General features: G+C 37.8%; 1 protein-coding gene across 1 annotated transcript in view; it reads left to right on the forward strand.

The window, feature by feature from the left end:
• Nucleotides 1–4167: 4167 nt before the first annotated feature.
• LOC593353 (dynein heavy chain 2, axonemal) overlaps nt 4168–18132 on the forward strand; it is an 80392-nt gene continuing 66427 nt past the window's right edge. Inside the window, exons 1-15 of the mRNA XM_030981848.1 lie at nt 4168–4271; nt 5104–5317; nt 6373–6521; nt 7314–7662; nt 8382–8546; nt 9101–9339; nt 9906–10097; nt 11461–11598; nt 12504–12611; nt 13643–13848; nt 14366–14495; nt 15304–15486; nt 15931–16145; nt 17031–17177; nt 17815–17971. Of these exons, the coding sequence (XP_030837708.1) occupies nt 5140–5317; nt 6373–6521; nt 7314–7662; nt 8382–8546; nt 9101–9339; nt 9906–10097; nt 11461–11598; nt 12504–12611; nt 13643–13848; nt 14366–14495; nt 15304–15486; nt 15931–16145; nt 17031–17177; nt 17815–17971 (2556 nt within the window). The 5' untranslated portion in view covers nt 4168–4271; nt 5104–5139. The remainder of the gene's footprint in view (nt 4272–5103; nt 5318–6372; nt 6522–7313; nt 7663–8381; nt 8547–9100; nt 9340–9905; nt 10098–11460; nt 11599–12503; nt 12612–13642; nt 13849–14365; nt 14496–15303; nt 15487–15930; nt 16146–17030; nt 17178–17814; nt 17972–18132) is intronic.

Genomic DNA, 18132 nt, shown 5'->3' on the forward strand with positions numbered 1-18132 from the left:
ATCATTTATAAATTATGAAAAAGAAAAAGCGCTAAACGAAAGTAATTTGATAAACGAAAACACAAGAAAGAAGCTCAAGAAAGTAATAAGCTTAAGAAAGATTACCAATAGTCCTTTTCAGCTAGGACTACACACTCTCTGACTCTCACAAGCGAACGCGCAAATCAAAATAAAATAAATTTCTTCATATTTTGAAAAATTCATATTCGGGCACTTTAACCTGCCCTTATATGACACTAAAGTCTAGCGCATCTTGCTCACAGTGGCGTATGCCACTATGCCTACTGGAGGCCTAGGTGGTTGGGGGCTTCTGTCCCCTTAAAACTTCCGAAGTTGCCCCAAACAAAAAAATTAAAGGGAGAAAAGGAAAACGGAAGAATTAAGGAAAGAAGAAAGATATAAAGAAGGAAGTATGAATAGAAGAAGCATTTAAGAAGGGGAAAAGAGCTTCCTTTAAAATTTCATGCCGTTTTACCCCAGCCACTTTCTTTTGTAACAATCCCTTACGTAGGCCTACCGTCAAATGTAAGTTTTGTCGGGCCTTTGCAAATGGTAGCTCTCCTTTATTGGGGCACGATGAAGCACCCACCCCGGTTCATTGAAAATGTATGAAGTCCATGCCCTTTCTAAAGCCTTAGAAAAATGCGTTACTACACAGTTACAGGAGACCATCTAGTATATATGGCTGCATGTTTGTACATGTAGTAATTAACTCCCCTCCTAATCTCTCGAATGCAATAAATATTTGTTTAATTACGATTTTCTTACAATGGTATAGGGAATAACTCTAATTCCCGTTCCCCTATAGTTTTATACCAGCCTTAATTTAGGCTCTGAAATATGTATGTACTTTGTACATGTAATAATTAACTCCCCTCCTAATCTCTCGAATGCAATAAATGTTTGTTTAATCACGATTGTCTTACAGTGGTAGGGAATGATCTAATTCTAATTCCCCTATAGTTTTATACCAGCCTTTAGGCCCCTTTAGGCTCTGAAATATTATGTAATGCAAAGTTTCACTACTAAAGTATAACAAGGGAAAGTCTCCCTTCTAAGTTGCTGCGCCGTGACCTCACGAAATATACTATATAACCCCTATATAGCCGTAAACCTTAAATATGCATATTCTTTGAGTATATAGTTGTCCCTTGAAATGTTCAGTGGTTAAACTCATTAGTGATTATTTTACGCTGCTTATCCAAATAGAAATAGAGCAAAGAAGGCTTAGAGTATTATTTACCTGTCAGGAGATCAAAAGAGGCCTTAAATTTAGTTGCAATATTTCAAACAACAACCAAAAAACAAAACAAAACAAAAAAATCGGGAAAAATCGAGTGTATAAGTAATTAAAGGGCGCTTCGATGATAATCAAAAATGTGAATAACATAAAATGAAAAATTGTCTCATTTCGGGGAAAATACGGTGATAAACTTCTTTTCTCCCCCCCACCCCCCCCCCCCCCCCCCTCCCCCCAAAGTTTTAAGGGATTGATACCCGAGTCACAGCCCCTCAAAATTAATGTTTCGCTCATTACGCCACTGATCTCGCAGCTCGAAAATAAATGTGTGGATATTCGGGCACCTTGCTAGGTAGGGCATCTCGTTGCCCGAAATTTAGGTGTGGGTTAATTGCCCGAATATTACAAAGTCCGGCTTGGGGGGGGGGGGGGCAACAGATCAGTAGACCGATAGGGTATATTTCGAGGTCCACGAACAGTGAAGTAATTTAATTGAATAGAAATGTAGTGATTAAAATTTCAATGGCCGAGTCGAAATAGTTTTCAGAGTAAACAATAACATCACCTGGTATATCCAGTCATAAATATAAAACATAATGTCATCAACAGTCATTGAAGATAATAAACTGGACACAAATTGTTATAAGTCAAAACAGTGGGCTGGATATAAATATATCCAGCCCTTCTTCTTTTCTTCTTCTGCAAATTTATTAATGAATATTTCTCGATAGTGTGTCATCAGTTACATTTTGTCAACATTTCTATTATTATTATTATATTGTGTATACGTTCAAACAAATTATTATATTTTGTATATTATATGTCAGTGGCGAAGGAGGGTGTTTGAAAAATTGAAAATCGCGCTGACAGATATTTCGCTCAAGGGGGGGGGGGGGTTACGGAGCATTAATTTAAAATATATCAATATATATATATATATATTTTTACTCAGCACCCCCCGCCCTCCCTTGAGCAAAAACAAAATTTAATTGAAGGGGGGTTTATCCCCCAAAACACCCCCTGCATACGCGCCTGATATTCAAATGTAATTTGATTTGTGAGTTTTGCAGAAGAAAATAAATTCAATTTAATAAATTCAATTCAATGATACATACTAATAATAATAATGATAATAATATTTAATTTGTATATAGCGCTTAATACAAATGTCTCTAAGCGCTTTACAAATATAAAGAATTGATAATATTGCAAATATACTGTATCATGCGAATATACAACTGGAAGTGACTAATTATTAGGCTTAAGTATATTGAATAATTATTAGCTAAGATATATTGCAGAAAAAGATGAAGGTTAAAGGGTTAAAAATTATGATCTTATCTACACATGATTGTCTATGTGAAAATATAAGCTAATACTGGCATCCGTTGCACCAGTAATCTTGTAGAAAAATCTCCAATTTAATTCAATATGATATTTAACCAAAACAAAGAAGAGAAAATGAAAATGAAGAAACAAGAAAGAGGATAAGTTGAAGATAAGGAAATTGTTTAAATAAGCAGAAGGGTGAAAAGAGATCAGAGGAAAGAAAAAATTAAAAAATTATAGAGAAAGAATGGACGGCTTTTGATACAGCGGCTCAGAAGACAATGTACCGAGAACAGAAAGTGGGAAGAAAGAAATCGGCCTCCGATCAAGAAACGGGCCAACGTGAAGAGAAAAAAAAGAAAAAGCGCAGAAGAAAAAAAATGAACAAATTATGTAAAAGTAAAGAGGAAAGAAAATGATGATATCCATAGAAAATGATGATACACAATTATGGAAAAGGTATAGAAAGAGAATTCATAAAGATAGCAGAGAAATATGTAAACAAAAAAAGTGAGAGAAATAGGAGTATAAGGGGAAATGGAATGCACAAGGAAATATGGACTGTGTCCGAATAAGCTGATTCACCGCTAATATTATCTTACGAATTAGCCCCCCCCCCCCTGGGCCTCTGCCCTCGCCAGTTTGGATTGAAATCAATAAAGTGTGAATTTTAATTTGAATTTGTCGGTGCTCCGGAGGGGGGGGGGGGGCACAATGCCCCTCACTATTTCAAGCAGTAGTATAACGAGCAGAAAATTTGTGAGAGGGTTGGTGTCAGAAAGAAAAAAAAATCATCACCACCGGGTGGTATAATGGGCAAAAGGGAGAAATAAGCATAATTCAAATCATTTTTGAATTTTATTGGAGGGGAGGGGGCTACCCTCCCAGCCCCTACCCCTCCCTCATTATATGCAGTATACGCACCCCAGGGATTTCAAGTATCCTTGTTATATAATAATAATAATAGGCCCTAATAATAATAATAATGATAATAGGCCCCTAATAAATATGATAATAATAATATTAATTACAATACGAGTAATGTGTTTAACAAAATAATGATGATATTGTACAATAATGATGATGATGAATTGAAATAAAATATATAATAATGAGAAGAAGAAAATCAGAGAGGAAGTAGAGAACCCACTATTATTATTATTATTATTATTATTATTACCCATTTAAACCTCTAAATAAAGTTTGTTTTTCTCGGGAGTGGGAATAGGAAGAAAATGCAGTTGAGTAGTGTACATGATTTTCAAAACATGCAGAAACCTATTAGAACAATCACTTAAGTCACCAGTCTCTTTCCAGGGCCCCCGTAGCTTTTGCGATCGCAATATAATAATGGAATAGGGGATATACACCATTCAAATTACGAATCGCTATAAACTCCGACAACAAAAATATACAAAATAACACTTTTACAATATTTTGACCTAATATTTACAATTATAAAATATTATTAGCTCCTAAATAGTTTAATTTGTTTTGAAAATATAAAAATTAATGTATAAATAAATATTTATATCAATTTAAGAAAGTAAGTCTTTACAGTGTTGCCAATTTTTTAATAAAATATGTTGTCGTCAGGGTGATCACAAGCGAAGCTGCATCGCCAATAATCAGTTACGAAAACGAGAGTGCAAGTAGAAATGCTTTTATTATAAGTTTTGAGAATGCAGCAAAGTGAAAATAGGTAAATATCTCATTAAGCTGATGTATAAATGTTACAATTAATTAATGTCGAAATGTTATTAAACAGGAGATAGTAGATTAGCTGCAAAATCTTGAAAATTGTGTCTAGCTTCGCCTTCGGCACCTCGGTCTGCATCTGTGTCGGTCGACTACGTCTACTCTTGCCCTTGGCTCGGCCGCGGTCTGGGCTTGAGCCTTGGTCTTGCGGAATTGTGCGACGAGATGACAGCGAATTCTATGAATGTCTTAGAGTAGACGGAACCCTCGAAGTCTCCGCACCTAATAATAGGCCTAGTAATATTTGACTTGAAACTGACAAAGATTTCCTTTAATATTGCTCTAACTCTAAGACTAATGTTTAATATGATATTCTGAAGAGTAGGTCTAGTCTAAGTCAAAGTGTGCCAAAAATCGCATGACAATTTGAATTTGAAATTGAATGAGAACAATGTTCGGCGCTTGTTCAGAAACCTATCCAAAATTTGACCTGTAACTCCGGCATGGAGATATCGTACTAAAACATAGCCTACCCAAAATGAAGAAAATATTGTTTATTAGATCTACCTGTTTCGTGTCAATTTTCTTGTCATTTTCATATAATAAACACTTTCTCACACACAGGTTTCATGGCAAATCGCTGCACAAATTACAATACAATAACATACTGTACAGACGAAAAGGTGCCGACGCGCAAGCGTGCGTGAAGTTATCGACTGTAATCTCTAATTAATTGGTCGCTAACTTCATGCACACGCATTTAGTACATAACAGTGAGTTGTCTTTTTTTTTAATGTGCGATTTTTTGCTTCCCCCTTCTCTCTCTTTTTTTAAAGGAATCGCCACCTGTGATATTGTAGTATCAAGAGAAGATGGCAGATTCAGCTGAAGCAGCCCCTGCCACCAATGAAGAGCCCCTGACCAACGGGGTGGAGGAGGAGACCCCGCAGACCCCCGTGCAGAACGGTCTACCAAACGGGCGCAAGTCAGAGTCTCCACCAGCCATCAAACTACCCGAGGGGTCCGAACCCAGAAGTGCATTGACCTCAGGTATGTATACATGTACAGTCAAACCTGCTTTAGTGACCACCTGTCTACAAAGACCACATTTCTTGTTTCCCTTGAAAATGGTTTCTTATTGACACATGTACGATAGGAACCTGTCTACAAAGACCACTTTTTGTGTTTCCCTTGGGCGGTCGCTGTAGACAGATTTGACTGTATATCGGTTAGGCATTTGAAATAATTCCAGAGATACTGTACATATATATGAAAACTATGTAGATCCTCAAAATATCTGTAAGGAAACTATTTCTTATGCTTCTCAGTCATCACACACACTTACAAACCGGAGGAAAGTATGAAAAGGAAGAAACAATCTTGAATGTATAATTGTTTATTGTACATTTCCTGAGTACAATTCTGTGATGGACATTTTGGAAATATTTTCTGTCAGTCTTCCATCATCAAAACTTATTGTATTAATATTATTATTATTTAGCATCACCTGTGCCTGGAAGGCGAAAAGTGAACAGAATCACTGTGAAACCCTTGGGTCTCTCCTCCCATTATAACTGATTGGGAGTGTGCAGGTGGACCATTACACCTGGGTTTTCCCCTACTCTGATAAGAATAGTGCAGTGGATTTTCAACATGCAAAGGTGGTGACTCTCCTCTACATGCGGCCTCCATTTAAAATCCTAGGGACAGAGTGTTTTCCACTTAACATAGCCTGCATTCTTTGACATAGGGGAAGGACGCCTTTTAAAACACACAATGCAGGCTTCAGTCCTCCAACTGGGATAGATTTGAACCCACAACCTTTGGTTCGACAGGCAGACCCAACTCCCCTCCTTCCAGGAGGGTGTTCCAGAAAACTTGTCATCAGTGACAAATAACAGTTTTGTTATAAGCTAGTGAAATCCTTGCTTCTGATTGGTAATCAGCAGATTTGTCACTGATATTTGTCATTTGTCATTGGAAAAAGGCTTTGTGAAACACCCTCCTAGCTTTTATAAAGGCTCCCTGTTTTCACTCCCTTGAGCGATCTTTATAACAGCTGTTTCATTATCTTTTTAAAATCTTTTTCCCCTTTACTGAAACAGGAGCAGGAAGAATGACGGCCACACCAGCCTCAGGTTCCCACCATACTACCAGTGGTGATCTGATGAATGGAGGAGACATGGCCTTTGCAAATGGTAGCTCTCCTTCAATAGGGCACGATGAAGCACCTACCCCAGTTCATATTGATTATGTAAGTGTTGATTAGATGTTTCAGAGGTCTTCCAGCTTTTATAGAGAATGTACTGCAGTGTCAACTAATTACTTATTATACTAAAGTACTGTTTGGGTTTCATGATCTCCCTTGCTGATTTTATGAGATCTATGTAGGAAACATCATAATGTGTAAGAATTGAGAATTGAGACTTTCTTTGGCTCTCCAAGGCCTTGTTATTTATATCAATAGTTGATGGGTTTGGGGGGGGGGGGGGGTAAATGTTATGCTTACAGTGTAAATTGTGTTTTTATTTATGCAGTTTACAATGAGTTATCAATCTCATCCATCTTTGTTAGTGTCATTCATTTTCATTTTACTTTTGTTTTAATCATCAAAGAAAAATATAGCAATATACTTAATGTATTTGCATAATACATTCGAACCTGCTTTATTGACTACCTGTCTACAACAAGCACATTTCTTGTTTCCCTTGAAAATGGTTTCTTATTAAAACATGTACTAAAGGAACCTGCCTACAAAGACCACTCTTTGTGTTTCCCTAGGGCAGTCGCTATAGACAGGTTTGACTGTATTAACTCTTAACAAGGTCAAAGAAACAGGTTGTACAGGAAAATATATAGTGAGTGATGACCTAGAAACAAGCTTAGAATTTTTGTTCACATTGCATTGAAAAATGGAGTAATAGCTGTTAAATCAACTAATTTAGGATGTTTAAAGTTGTTTTATGTTTAACTTTGTTCACCAAAGACTCGATATTAACAAAGACTCCATAATAACATCATTGTTTTGCAAATTGGTGAATTCCAGGTTGACTTTGTGAAACAGAGGGTTATCCTTGCAGCCAGCGAGCCAGACATGTGGGCCGACGCCCACCACGAGACCATCGACGCCTTCTTCGACCCAGCCTCCAACGACCGGCTCCTCACCGTGTTTGTCGACCCCCAGATGGGCCTTGTCGTCAGCAACAACATCCCCCCGCAGGGGGTGGAGGAGCTCAACTACTTCATCCGGCGACCCGGGGTCAAGATGACCGGAGCGAACGTGGAGAAGGCGGTGCAGTACGGCACGGTCAGGAGCGGCCACGTGGAGAGCCTCCTGAGGATCATGCACAGTATCTTCGCACCGCTCTTCTTCGATAACACCACCTGGCCTGACAGTATCCTTTCATATGATGTTAAAACCTCGTTCACATTCGCCATGTTAAACTGGGTCATTTCCCAAGATTTAAAAAAGAAGGCATATTCAGTATACTGCACTGTACATTTTGTATAGTATGACCCACATTCTATTTCTATAATATCAAAAAAACTACCACGGTGGCATTGCCCGCAGCATGGGCGATCAAGCCCCAATTTTTTAGTTAATTCCCATGCTTTTGATTACAGTACGTACTCCCATCTATTTATTAATTTACCTAAAATGCCAATGGTAGCAAGTAGGTTGTATTCTCTCTTTCCCATAGCCTTAAATGGGAGCCACCCGGTTCACTGTTGGCAATGAGTAAACTGAAAAAAGTTACAAATCTTTAACAGGATTCAAAGAAATTCAAGTTAACGAGATGTAGTCGCATGTTATTTGAATGTTGCTTCTGTGAGAAGCCAAAAATATGATGTGAACTGGAACAAGAGCTAAAAATTATTATTTAAAAAAAATAAAACAACTTGACCAGAGTTTACTGGTGAAGTAAGATCTCATAAACATTTTGGTACCAAGATGAAAAGTGAAAATTGACTCTGAGTGAAAAACTTATGTCATGAAATGTTTTCTTTTTTTCCTTTTTATTGTTGAAATATATGCTTGAAAACTTTCTGGCACTGCAAGGGGTAACATGTTATTTTCCTTAACTAGAACTCTCCCCTCTCCCACCTCAACCAGGCATTAAGAATGATTTCTCCGCACAGCTTCACAGGTTCATGGCCAGTCTGACAGACACACATTATAAGATCCAGGGACACACTGTCCTCTACATCCCCAAAGAAGGCATGAACATTCCACCGGAGAAGGCCGCCAAGGACAAGGAACTTGTACAAAGACTAGAAAGTGAGTATTGAAATTCTTTACCCAGTATTTGAGAATTTCTAGGAAAGTCTGAGGTATTCGGTCATTGATGTCATATACATTACCAAGTATTGAATAGTTTTTAACAAAAGTATACAGACTTCAAATGTGTCATTTCATTTCATATTTGGTCTAATCCAGCCTCTAGCAGGGGTATAAATCTAAAACATTGATCAGGCATACTAAAAAATGAAAAATAAAATTATGGAACAAACTTCTTGGACTTGCCCTTCTTCTCGTGTTCCATTGAAACAAATTCAACACATTTTGCAGGCACACCAATATCTTCCTTTCTTTGGGAGCAATATATTTGGTTTCTTTATTTTCTAGAATTGAAGAAACTTGTATTAAGCATGATGAAAGTCATCTACATCGAATAATCATGACAGCTGCCATACTGATTTCTGATGCAAATATTGATGATAGCTGCTATACTGATTGATGAATGAATATTCATGACAGCTGCCATATTGATCAATAACATGAATATTCATAATAGCTGCCATACTGATTAATATTATGAATATTCATGACAGCTGCCATGGTGCACTGGACCAGACAGATCAAGGAGGTCCTGGCCTCACAGGATGCCATCGAGACCTCTGAGAACGCCGGTCCCCTGGAAGAGATCCAGTTCTGGAGAAGCCGGTGCCAGGACCTGTCGGGGATCAGTGAACAGCTACAAAAGGACGGGGTCCTAAGGGTGCAGGCCATCCTTGAACAGGCCAAATCATCCTACGTCAGCCCCTTCAAGAAACTCTCCAAACTGATTCAGGTATGGAGGAGAAGCTCTAATCTATCAGAAATGAACGTCTATTAACCCACTGTCTACAGGAACTGGGCAATTTTTGTGTTAAGCCTATGGTAATGGGAGAATTGAGTAGTGAATGGGTTGAAAAGAATTTCATGTTTGTGATGAGTTCTGATAATTTAATTAGAAAATAGTCACATTTTGAGTAATGTATTATGCAGTCATGAAATGTCAATTCTCCAGTGTTATGAAGATGTTGAATCAAGCAAAAGGTTATAGGGCTAAGGTTTTTTTAAACATCTATGCATCTACATGTATATGTCTTCAAGCCGATTGTAGTAGTAGTAGACTTTATTTGATAACTTGTTTAGCACAGGGTTAATCTTCCACAAGGTCCATCTGGTATACTGGGGTGTGCAGGTGGACCACTACACCGGGGTTTCCCCCTACTCTTATACGAATAGAGCAGATTGAAGAAATGCAACCGGAATCTCTGAATGAACTTGTGCAGCCCTAAGAAGCATTAGTGTTCAATGCCATTAAAAATGTATAAAGTATTGTTTTTTGATTGCTATTCTCCATGTTTGCAGGATGGATCTGCTCAAGCACAGAGCAACCTCAAGTTCCTCTCCACCCTGTCGGAGAAGTGCGAGGAACTCAACAAGGCCAAGCCAGCAGACATCCCCAACATGCTGCCCGGCATCATCAACAGGGTCAGGATGATATGGGTTAACTCAGACCACTACAAGAGCAGGGAGAGGCTGACGGGTCTATTCAGGAAGGTGAGATCTTAACCCAAATGCTCTTTAAAGGGATTGAGTATCTTTGCCTCTGATTCTAAAGAAAATCCTGGATCTAATTAGCTCCCGCTGCAATCATAATTATAAACCTTTAGGTCAGAAATGAATCCCATCACTTTTACAAGCCAAACGCATGTTTAATTACCAAGATATTTATGATTGGAATTCAAAATTTCAAAAACCGTTGTGTATAACACTACAATCTTTTGGGGAAAAAGAGTATGGTAAAACCGGTTACTCAAAGATTCTTACTTTTTGAGGCACTTCATGATCATTTTGTAGCGCAATTTCTTTAGGGCTTCAATATTACACCATATCACAGACACTGATAACATGTAGGGCCATGCATCTCAGATTTGTAAAGCTGGAAACATTGTTAAACAATGCCTATTTAAGACTTTGTGCATTCTTGTTGATTTATTCATTAGAAGGAACAGAGTTCAGACTGCTTTTTTATTCACAGAAACCTTCCAACACAACAAAATCTGTTTTCTAGATTCATTTCTGGGTTCATTTATTCACTGAGGTTGTGCATTTTCACATTGAGTAAGAGAGTTACATGTAAGCAGGGTCCTGTTTCATAAATCTTGCTATCAATAATAACTGTCACATTTCTATAAAAAAATTGCTCTCAGTCAATCAAATGCTTCAATTTCAGTAGCATATAACACATATTGCAACATGTTATTGATAACAAGCTTTATGAAACAGGGCCCATATTTTCCTGGTATATTTCCCATATATTTATTTAACAGAAGTAATAGATAATGAAAAGTATTTTGCATCGTTTCAAATAGATATGAGTAGACTTGCTGGTGTGAGATTGCTTCCATTACAGGATAAAAAACTAGGGCCTAAAGATATACACCAGAATCAGAGATGATACTGAAGTAGATGATATACCAAATCCATGGGCCTTCGGCAACCAGGTGGATCCTGTATTGACGTCCCTCTGGTTCTTAATTACCACAAGATTTGTTTTAACAATGAATTAATGATATGGGGAGTGTTTCACAAAAACAATGATCGACTCTAAGTTGGACTTAACTATGGCAGGCCGCTAATGCCCCTGTTTGCTCTCACCATTATGATCTGTAGATAATATTTTTCTTTAATAATGAACTATTAAAAAGTGTAAATTCTGTAGATATGTGACTATGATATGTACGTCCCTTGAGACCAATGCCAGTAAATGGTGAAAGCAAATAGTGGCATAAACGGCCTGCCATAGTTAAGTCCAACTTAAAGTCGATCTTTGTGAAACACCCCTGAGGTTTCTTTAAAAAAAAAACAACAACAACAATGAATCGTACTGACCATTTCTTATCCATGTTGCTTTTTACAGATAAGTAACGAGATCATCAAGCGTTGCTGTAAAGACATCTCCTTAGATCGTCTCTTCGATGGCTGCGTCAAATCATCCATGAACAGCCTCCATGAGAGTATTGAGTGCTGTAAGCAGTGGAAAGAGCAGTACGCATGGGTGAGTGTGGTTAATGGTTTGTGCCCTTGGATTCCTATTATGAGGGTCCTGGGTCCATGAGAGTATTGAGTGCTGTAAGCAGTGGAAAGAACAGTACGCATGGGTGAGTGTGGTTCAGTGGTTTGTGCCCTTGGATTCCATTTATGAGGGTCCTGGGTTCATGAAACTATCAAGTGCTGTAAGCAGTGGAAAGAACAGTACGCATGGGTTAGTGTGGTTCAGTGGTAAGTGCCCTTGGGTTCCAATTATGAGGATCCTAAGTTCATGAGAGTATCGAGTGCTGTAAGCAGTGGAAAGAACAGTACGCATGGGTGAGTGTGGTTCAGTGGTTTGTGCCCTTGGATTTCAAACGTGTGGGTCCTGGGTCCAAACCAAGTGTTCATACTCTCAGAAGAGATTAGGCATATGTCTCACTTGACCCACATGTTTAGTAATGGGTATCCAGTAGTGAAAAGCAACCTTGAATACTGTCTGATATAAGCAATTCAAGGAAACAGATTTTCGTTGGTCTCCATTTCTTTAAATAAGGTACAGTTTTACTCGCTGACTTCTTGCACACTGAAATTTCTCAATTGAAAGAAGCAGTTTGGCACATGCAGCAACAAAAAAAAGGAGAAGAGGTAATGAGAGGGGGGAGGGGGCAAGCAACAGAATTGCTTGGTTAATATCATTTAGTTTGAGAGGAGGAAAAAACATTCCCTCTGGGATTAGTAGGCCTGGGACCTGTTTTACAAAGCCTTTTTTCAATGAAAAATAACAAAAATCAGTGAAAAATCTGCTGACAACCAATCAGAAGCAAGGATTTCAGTAAAGACTGTCATTTGTCGCTGATGACAAGTTTTGTGAAACGGGCCCCTGAGACACTGAAGCACCCAGTAAATGTGTTCTTCATATTCTTCTTGCAGATTCGGCAGATGCATCATCGGTTCTCATCAGATAGTTGGGTTCTGGATCAGAGCAGTATCTTTGCTCAGGTGGATGCCTTCGTTCAGAGGTGCAAGGACCTTCTGGAGGTAAAATAAAACGTATATTCAGTGCATTAATGTGGCCTGGGGGTGTTTCATAAAGCTGTCCGTAAAGTTACGCATGACTTTACAAATGACTTAAATATGAAATGCCAGATAGGATGCCCAAAGTTTTTCCTGATGTTCTAACAAAGTGTGACTATATTTCCAATAACCTCAATTAAATTATGGCAAAAATATACTTTGCATTAAAAATGTTTGTTATAACAAGAATGTTAATCTTCATCTGCACAGTTCAACATTAGTTGATGCAGTTAATAAAAGTGATTGAGCATCCCATTTGGCTTTTCATATTTAAGTCATTTGTAAATTCATGCGTAATTTTACGAACAGCTTTATGAAACACCCCCCTGGAGCCCTTCAGATGAAACATTGAAGACTTGTTCACATATGCCCTTGTAAATCATGATGGATTATTTTGTGTGTGTATGAAATGAATGGAGAGTGGGGGTAAAAACAGTGTTTGATCTCAACAGTGGTCCTGTGTGAACTCACCTATCTGTTTGTTATGAGACACATAGATGTGAAGTGCAGTATGCTTAACGACGCTTTAAAAGAACGTGCAGTAAACCTGTGTAAAGTTGTGTAATTTTTGAAAAATGTCAGTGTTTTGAAAGATAAGTCAATCATGATGTAGGTGGCCGGTAAAGGTATGTGTGTGAATTATGCCCTAAAGAAAATTTGTGTAACCATAAATAATCCATTCCTTGTAATCTCTACTTGTGTACCCATAGTTATTGTAAATCTGTTTTGCTCTCTAATATTGAGTTTTTGTGACAACAACAACAACAACAAAAACTGCACTGGAACTTTCTTCCTTATTAAAATTTTTTAAGCCATTAATTGTCATATTACATTTGGATGATTCTCTCATATATGGCAACTATTATTCTGCAGTCAAATGTTGATTTCTTGGTAGAAGTGAAGGACTCTACTATCAAGCCATCAGTGAAAAGCACATTAATCCATAAAACAGACATACTCAATGATGTATCATAACATTTACCTAATTTTCACAGGTGTGCGAGTGCCAGATCCACTTTGCCAGGATGAACGACGGGGACAAGATACCCATGCCGACCTTTGCAGGTCAAAGGGGGCCAGAGGTCACGCGAGGACTGCTTGAGATCGAGGCAGCGTTCGCCAAGAATCTGCTGATCCTGAGGAACGTGAAGAAGACAATCTTGGATGTGAAAGCAACCTCGTGGCATGATGACTACAACAAGTAAGAGAATGAAATTTTCTTCATTTTAATTCATACAAAGTTTATTGATAGTAATAATAATAATATGAACACTTAAAATTCGCCGGTATACATCACAATAGTGAAACTTATATCAACCTTAAAAGACTGCTTTTCAGCAAGTCTGTGTTGCAAACATAAAACAGATCATATATAGACACCAAATTGAACATAAATTCATAGGAAAAACAACTTTAAGATGACATACTGTATATAAAACAAAGTGAAGAGTAGTCTAATACACAAAAAGGAATTACAAACATAAACATATATGATATACACTGCGAAAGTGTCATATGGAGAAAAGATCCATTCAAGAAAATAACCCAGTTATCCAGTTCAGGTTAATTCATATGTATTTTAATGTACTATGTACGGACATGCTGAAAAACAGCTATGCTAAGCTGAAAGCATGTTTTTTATCACAGTATTTAAATAAATAAACAAACAACCAAACAAGTGACCCTAACCATCTTTTTTTTCTTCTTGTATCTGACAGATTTCGAGCAGGAATCAAAGATTTGGAGGTCATGATGCAGAATGTCATCACGACGGCCTTCGAGACGGCCAAGACGGTGGAACAGGGAGTGGAACTCCTGGATGCCTTCCAGCATCTCTCGTCCAGAGAGGTGAGATATATGCATCTCCTTGTTCGTGGGTTAAAGAAGTCACCCAAAGAATCTAACAAGTTTTGAATTGATGCAAAATTCATATCATTGCGAAGGGGAAGCGGTTATATTTTGTTTTTATAATTAATGTTCAAGGTATCCCCTAGTGTGTTTTTACGAGTTAATGGGAAAGACAAAAGGGTCATACAAATTTTACATTCCTTTTTTCCCTCCAGGCAACTTTGGGATGCTGAATCTCATGTCTTCATTTGATTGTATCCTCAGGATGCCGAATAAATAATAATATTGATAATATTGATGTAGCATCCATTATGACCTCAAAAATATTTTCAGTCATTTAGATAATTGATAGGATATGGAAGGGGATGATGTAGGTTGGAGTAAAATTTCAAGTTTGTGTAGGACTTGGTTAGAACTTTTCATGGCTTTCTGGAAATTGTAGTTTTCAGTGGCTAAGACCTGAATACATTATCCCTTATATTTCCTGTATAAATCCTGTATTAATTACAATTATAGAAAATTGAGTTGAATATTTGCTAGCAAAGTGTTATGACAAATATTTGAAACCAATACGTCACTTATTAATGGCTTCATTTTCCACTGTATTCATCTGTAAAGATTAGAACTTGCAATTCATCCATTCATCCTGCCTTGATTGAAATTTATTGCCTTTTTGGGGGGAGGGGGGATGGGAGGGGGAAAAGGGGGTGGATTTCGAGTTCAGTTTATTTAAATATATATTAAAAGTTATTAAAGTATATTTTAACAGTGAATAATACACTTTTCATGCTGTATCTCTCATATTTAGGCTATCCGTAGAACCATTGACAAGAAGACTGTGGAGGTGTATCATCTCTTCAACAATGAACTCAACGCCGTCAAGAAAGAATTCACCAAGAAGATTCCGGACCTGGGCTTCCTCAAGCCCCACTATGCGGGCCAGGCTCACTGGGCCAGGTCCTTGAAGAGGAGGATAGATAGATGTATGGAGGTAAGGTGTAGATTTGATCTTGAAATGAAGGAATTTCTGTTTGATTGTCACATACAGTATGAGGAAGGTTTTTGACCTGGGCTTGCTCAAGCCGCAGTATGTAGGCCAGGCTCTTTTGGCCAGGTCTTTAAAGCTAGTGTACGGATGGGTCTGGTCGGTGGATGTGTGTGTATGTGTATGTTATGTTTTTTTTTTACAGACATGCATCGATCAGATATGATCATTTACGACTGGAGACCATCATTTAGTTTTGATAATGAAGTGAAGTTCTTTTTTCCTTCTTTGTAAATATTCCCTTGTAACATTTAGATTTAGAATTTTATGATATATTTTAAAGATTTGTTGAAATGAAGAAAGACGATGCTGCACCCAGTACTTCAGATTTTACGGTGAATTTGTACGAGTATTTCCTTTAATCCCTTCAAATTTTTACCATCTCCATAGGTGCTCAATAAAGCCTACTTCTTGCCTAACATCGGGAGCGGCGCCGAGACCCGGACCCAGTACAGCCAGCTCAGCACCGCCCTGGATGAATTCATCCGGAAGACCTTCAACGAGTGGGCCGCCACCGTGGACAAGGAATCCATCAAGCTCCTGGACAGCCCTCTCCTGTGCCGTAGCAATGAGAAGATGGGCATGCTGGATGTCAACTTTGACAGGTTAGTCTATAATTACCCTCATTGATCAAATCTGCCACTGGTGTTGTAGGTTTAAAATATACCAGCATTTCTAGGTTGCATGTTGTATTTTTGTCTTCTTCAAAAAATTCAGAAAGGATCAACTTGCTTGGAGACAAGTAGTTTGAAAGAAGTACTATGATTAAACGCTGGTCCCGTCTTATAAACAGTTGCCATTAATGGCAGCTATGTACATAAGAGATAGGGGACTGCAAACTTGCGATTGATTTTGATCAATCGCAACTCTTTACAAGACATGGCCCGGTTTGAAGCTATCTAATTTTGTATTCTTAATTTTTAAAAAGTAGTGGCACTGTATGGTTGAAAGATTTAGAGAAGCAAAGTGTAAAAGGAGCTTAGAAAACTTAGTGCAGGGAAAATCAACTTGCCTCCTGCACTTTATTCATGAGGTTTAGGAATTCTTTCTTCAGTTTAATAGTAGCCACTATATGTTATGTTGCAGTTATACAAAACTGACACAGATTGATTAGCTTTACAGAATTCCAGTGTCCACTATTATTTTACCTTTCTATTGATAATACTTTTACAGTCAAACCTGTCTATAGCGACCGCCCAAGGGAAACATGAATAGTGGCCATTATAGACAGGTTTGAATGTATTTTTCAAAGTTTGACTTTTAAATCCTTAAACAGAATTTCAAACTGACTCTAAATCGCAGACCATGAGTATCCTAAAGTACTAAATTATTTTAAAGATCTGATCACTTCAGTTCTCTAATCTGTATCTCTTTGATTTGAACTATAGCCACTAGTGTAGATTTTTTTATACAGAAATTCAGATCTGTATTTGTCAATTGTCGTTGTAGTTGATGATGTTTTTTAAATCCATTCTTTTTGCCTTGTACAGGAATCTGTTGAAGATGTTCAACGAGATCCAGTATTGGGAGAAGTTGATGTTTGAGATTCCTCACTACGTCACAGAGGTTTACCAGAAGAGAGAAGATTTAAGGAACCTCAGAGAGAACGTCCTACTGGTCGTCAGAGATTACAACAGGTTAGCAACCTCATTGATGTCGTTAATATTAGCTATAGGTCATGGAAAAATTAATAATCTAATTTGCAAAAGGTCCACATTTAAAATCTTAAATGCTGAAGACACGTTCCCGTCTTTTAAATCTATTTGTCACTATATTTATATTTAAAAAAAGTGTTTTGAAGTAAATTCAGCCCAGAGGTAAGATCAACACTTTATTTCAGGATGGCAAGTTCAATCACCTTGTGAACTCTTCCTGTCTCATATAGCTCTCCAAATCCCAATAATAGTGGTGCGCTACATCTTTCAGCAAGCAAATCATATGTTTGACTGGGAAGGGTACTTCCAGTGTAATTGCTCATGAACACCTAGGATATTTTGAAAGACAAGAAAGTTGTTTATAGTTTTCTAATAATATTTTTTTTTTTCTTCTCCCTTTCAAGCTTTGTTAATTTTTATTGAGTTTGTTCATTAGAGTTTGCATTTACTGACATTCTAAGACTTACTGAAGTATTCAAAGACTTGTTTGACCATATCAAAAAGCCAAATAGTACTATCTTTACAAGATTATTGTAAATCGTACTGTAACGTAACATCCACAGATATGTCCTCCTTGACCTCATGCTTATCTTATGTCTCCTTCCCTCTGCTATTTCAGAATAATAGCCGCCTTGTCCTTGGAGGAGAGGGGGCTCTTCAAGGAACGGATTCGGCACCTTGACAAGAAGATCCATCCAGGCCTGACCAAGCTCACCTGGGCCTCCAAGGGTATCTCAGACTTCTTTGTAGCAGAGTGTAGATTGCATGCCGGCAAGGTACGTGAATGATAACAGTATTTACATCCAAATGTTTATTTTTCGTCTAATAAAGATGCATGATAGTTTTGATTAAAGCAACGATAAAGCGCATCGTTAAAGATGAAAGAAATCGGATGGTACTTAAAGATATGCTCAGTCAGATATGTGTAGATTAGGTT

The sequence above is a fragment of the Strongylocentrotus purpuratus genome, unplaced genomic scaffold (assembly GCF_000002235.5).
Source record: "Strongylocentrotus purpuratus isolate Spur 01 unplaced genomic scaffold, Spur_5.0 spur5_scaffold_12, whole genome shotgun sequence".
NCBI lineage: Eukaryota > Metazoa > Echinodermata > Echinoidea > Camarodonta > Strongylocentrotidae > Strongylocentrotus > Strongylocentrotus purpuratus.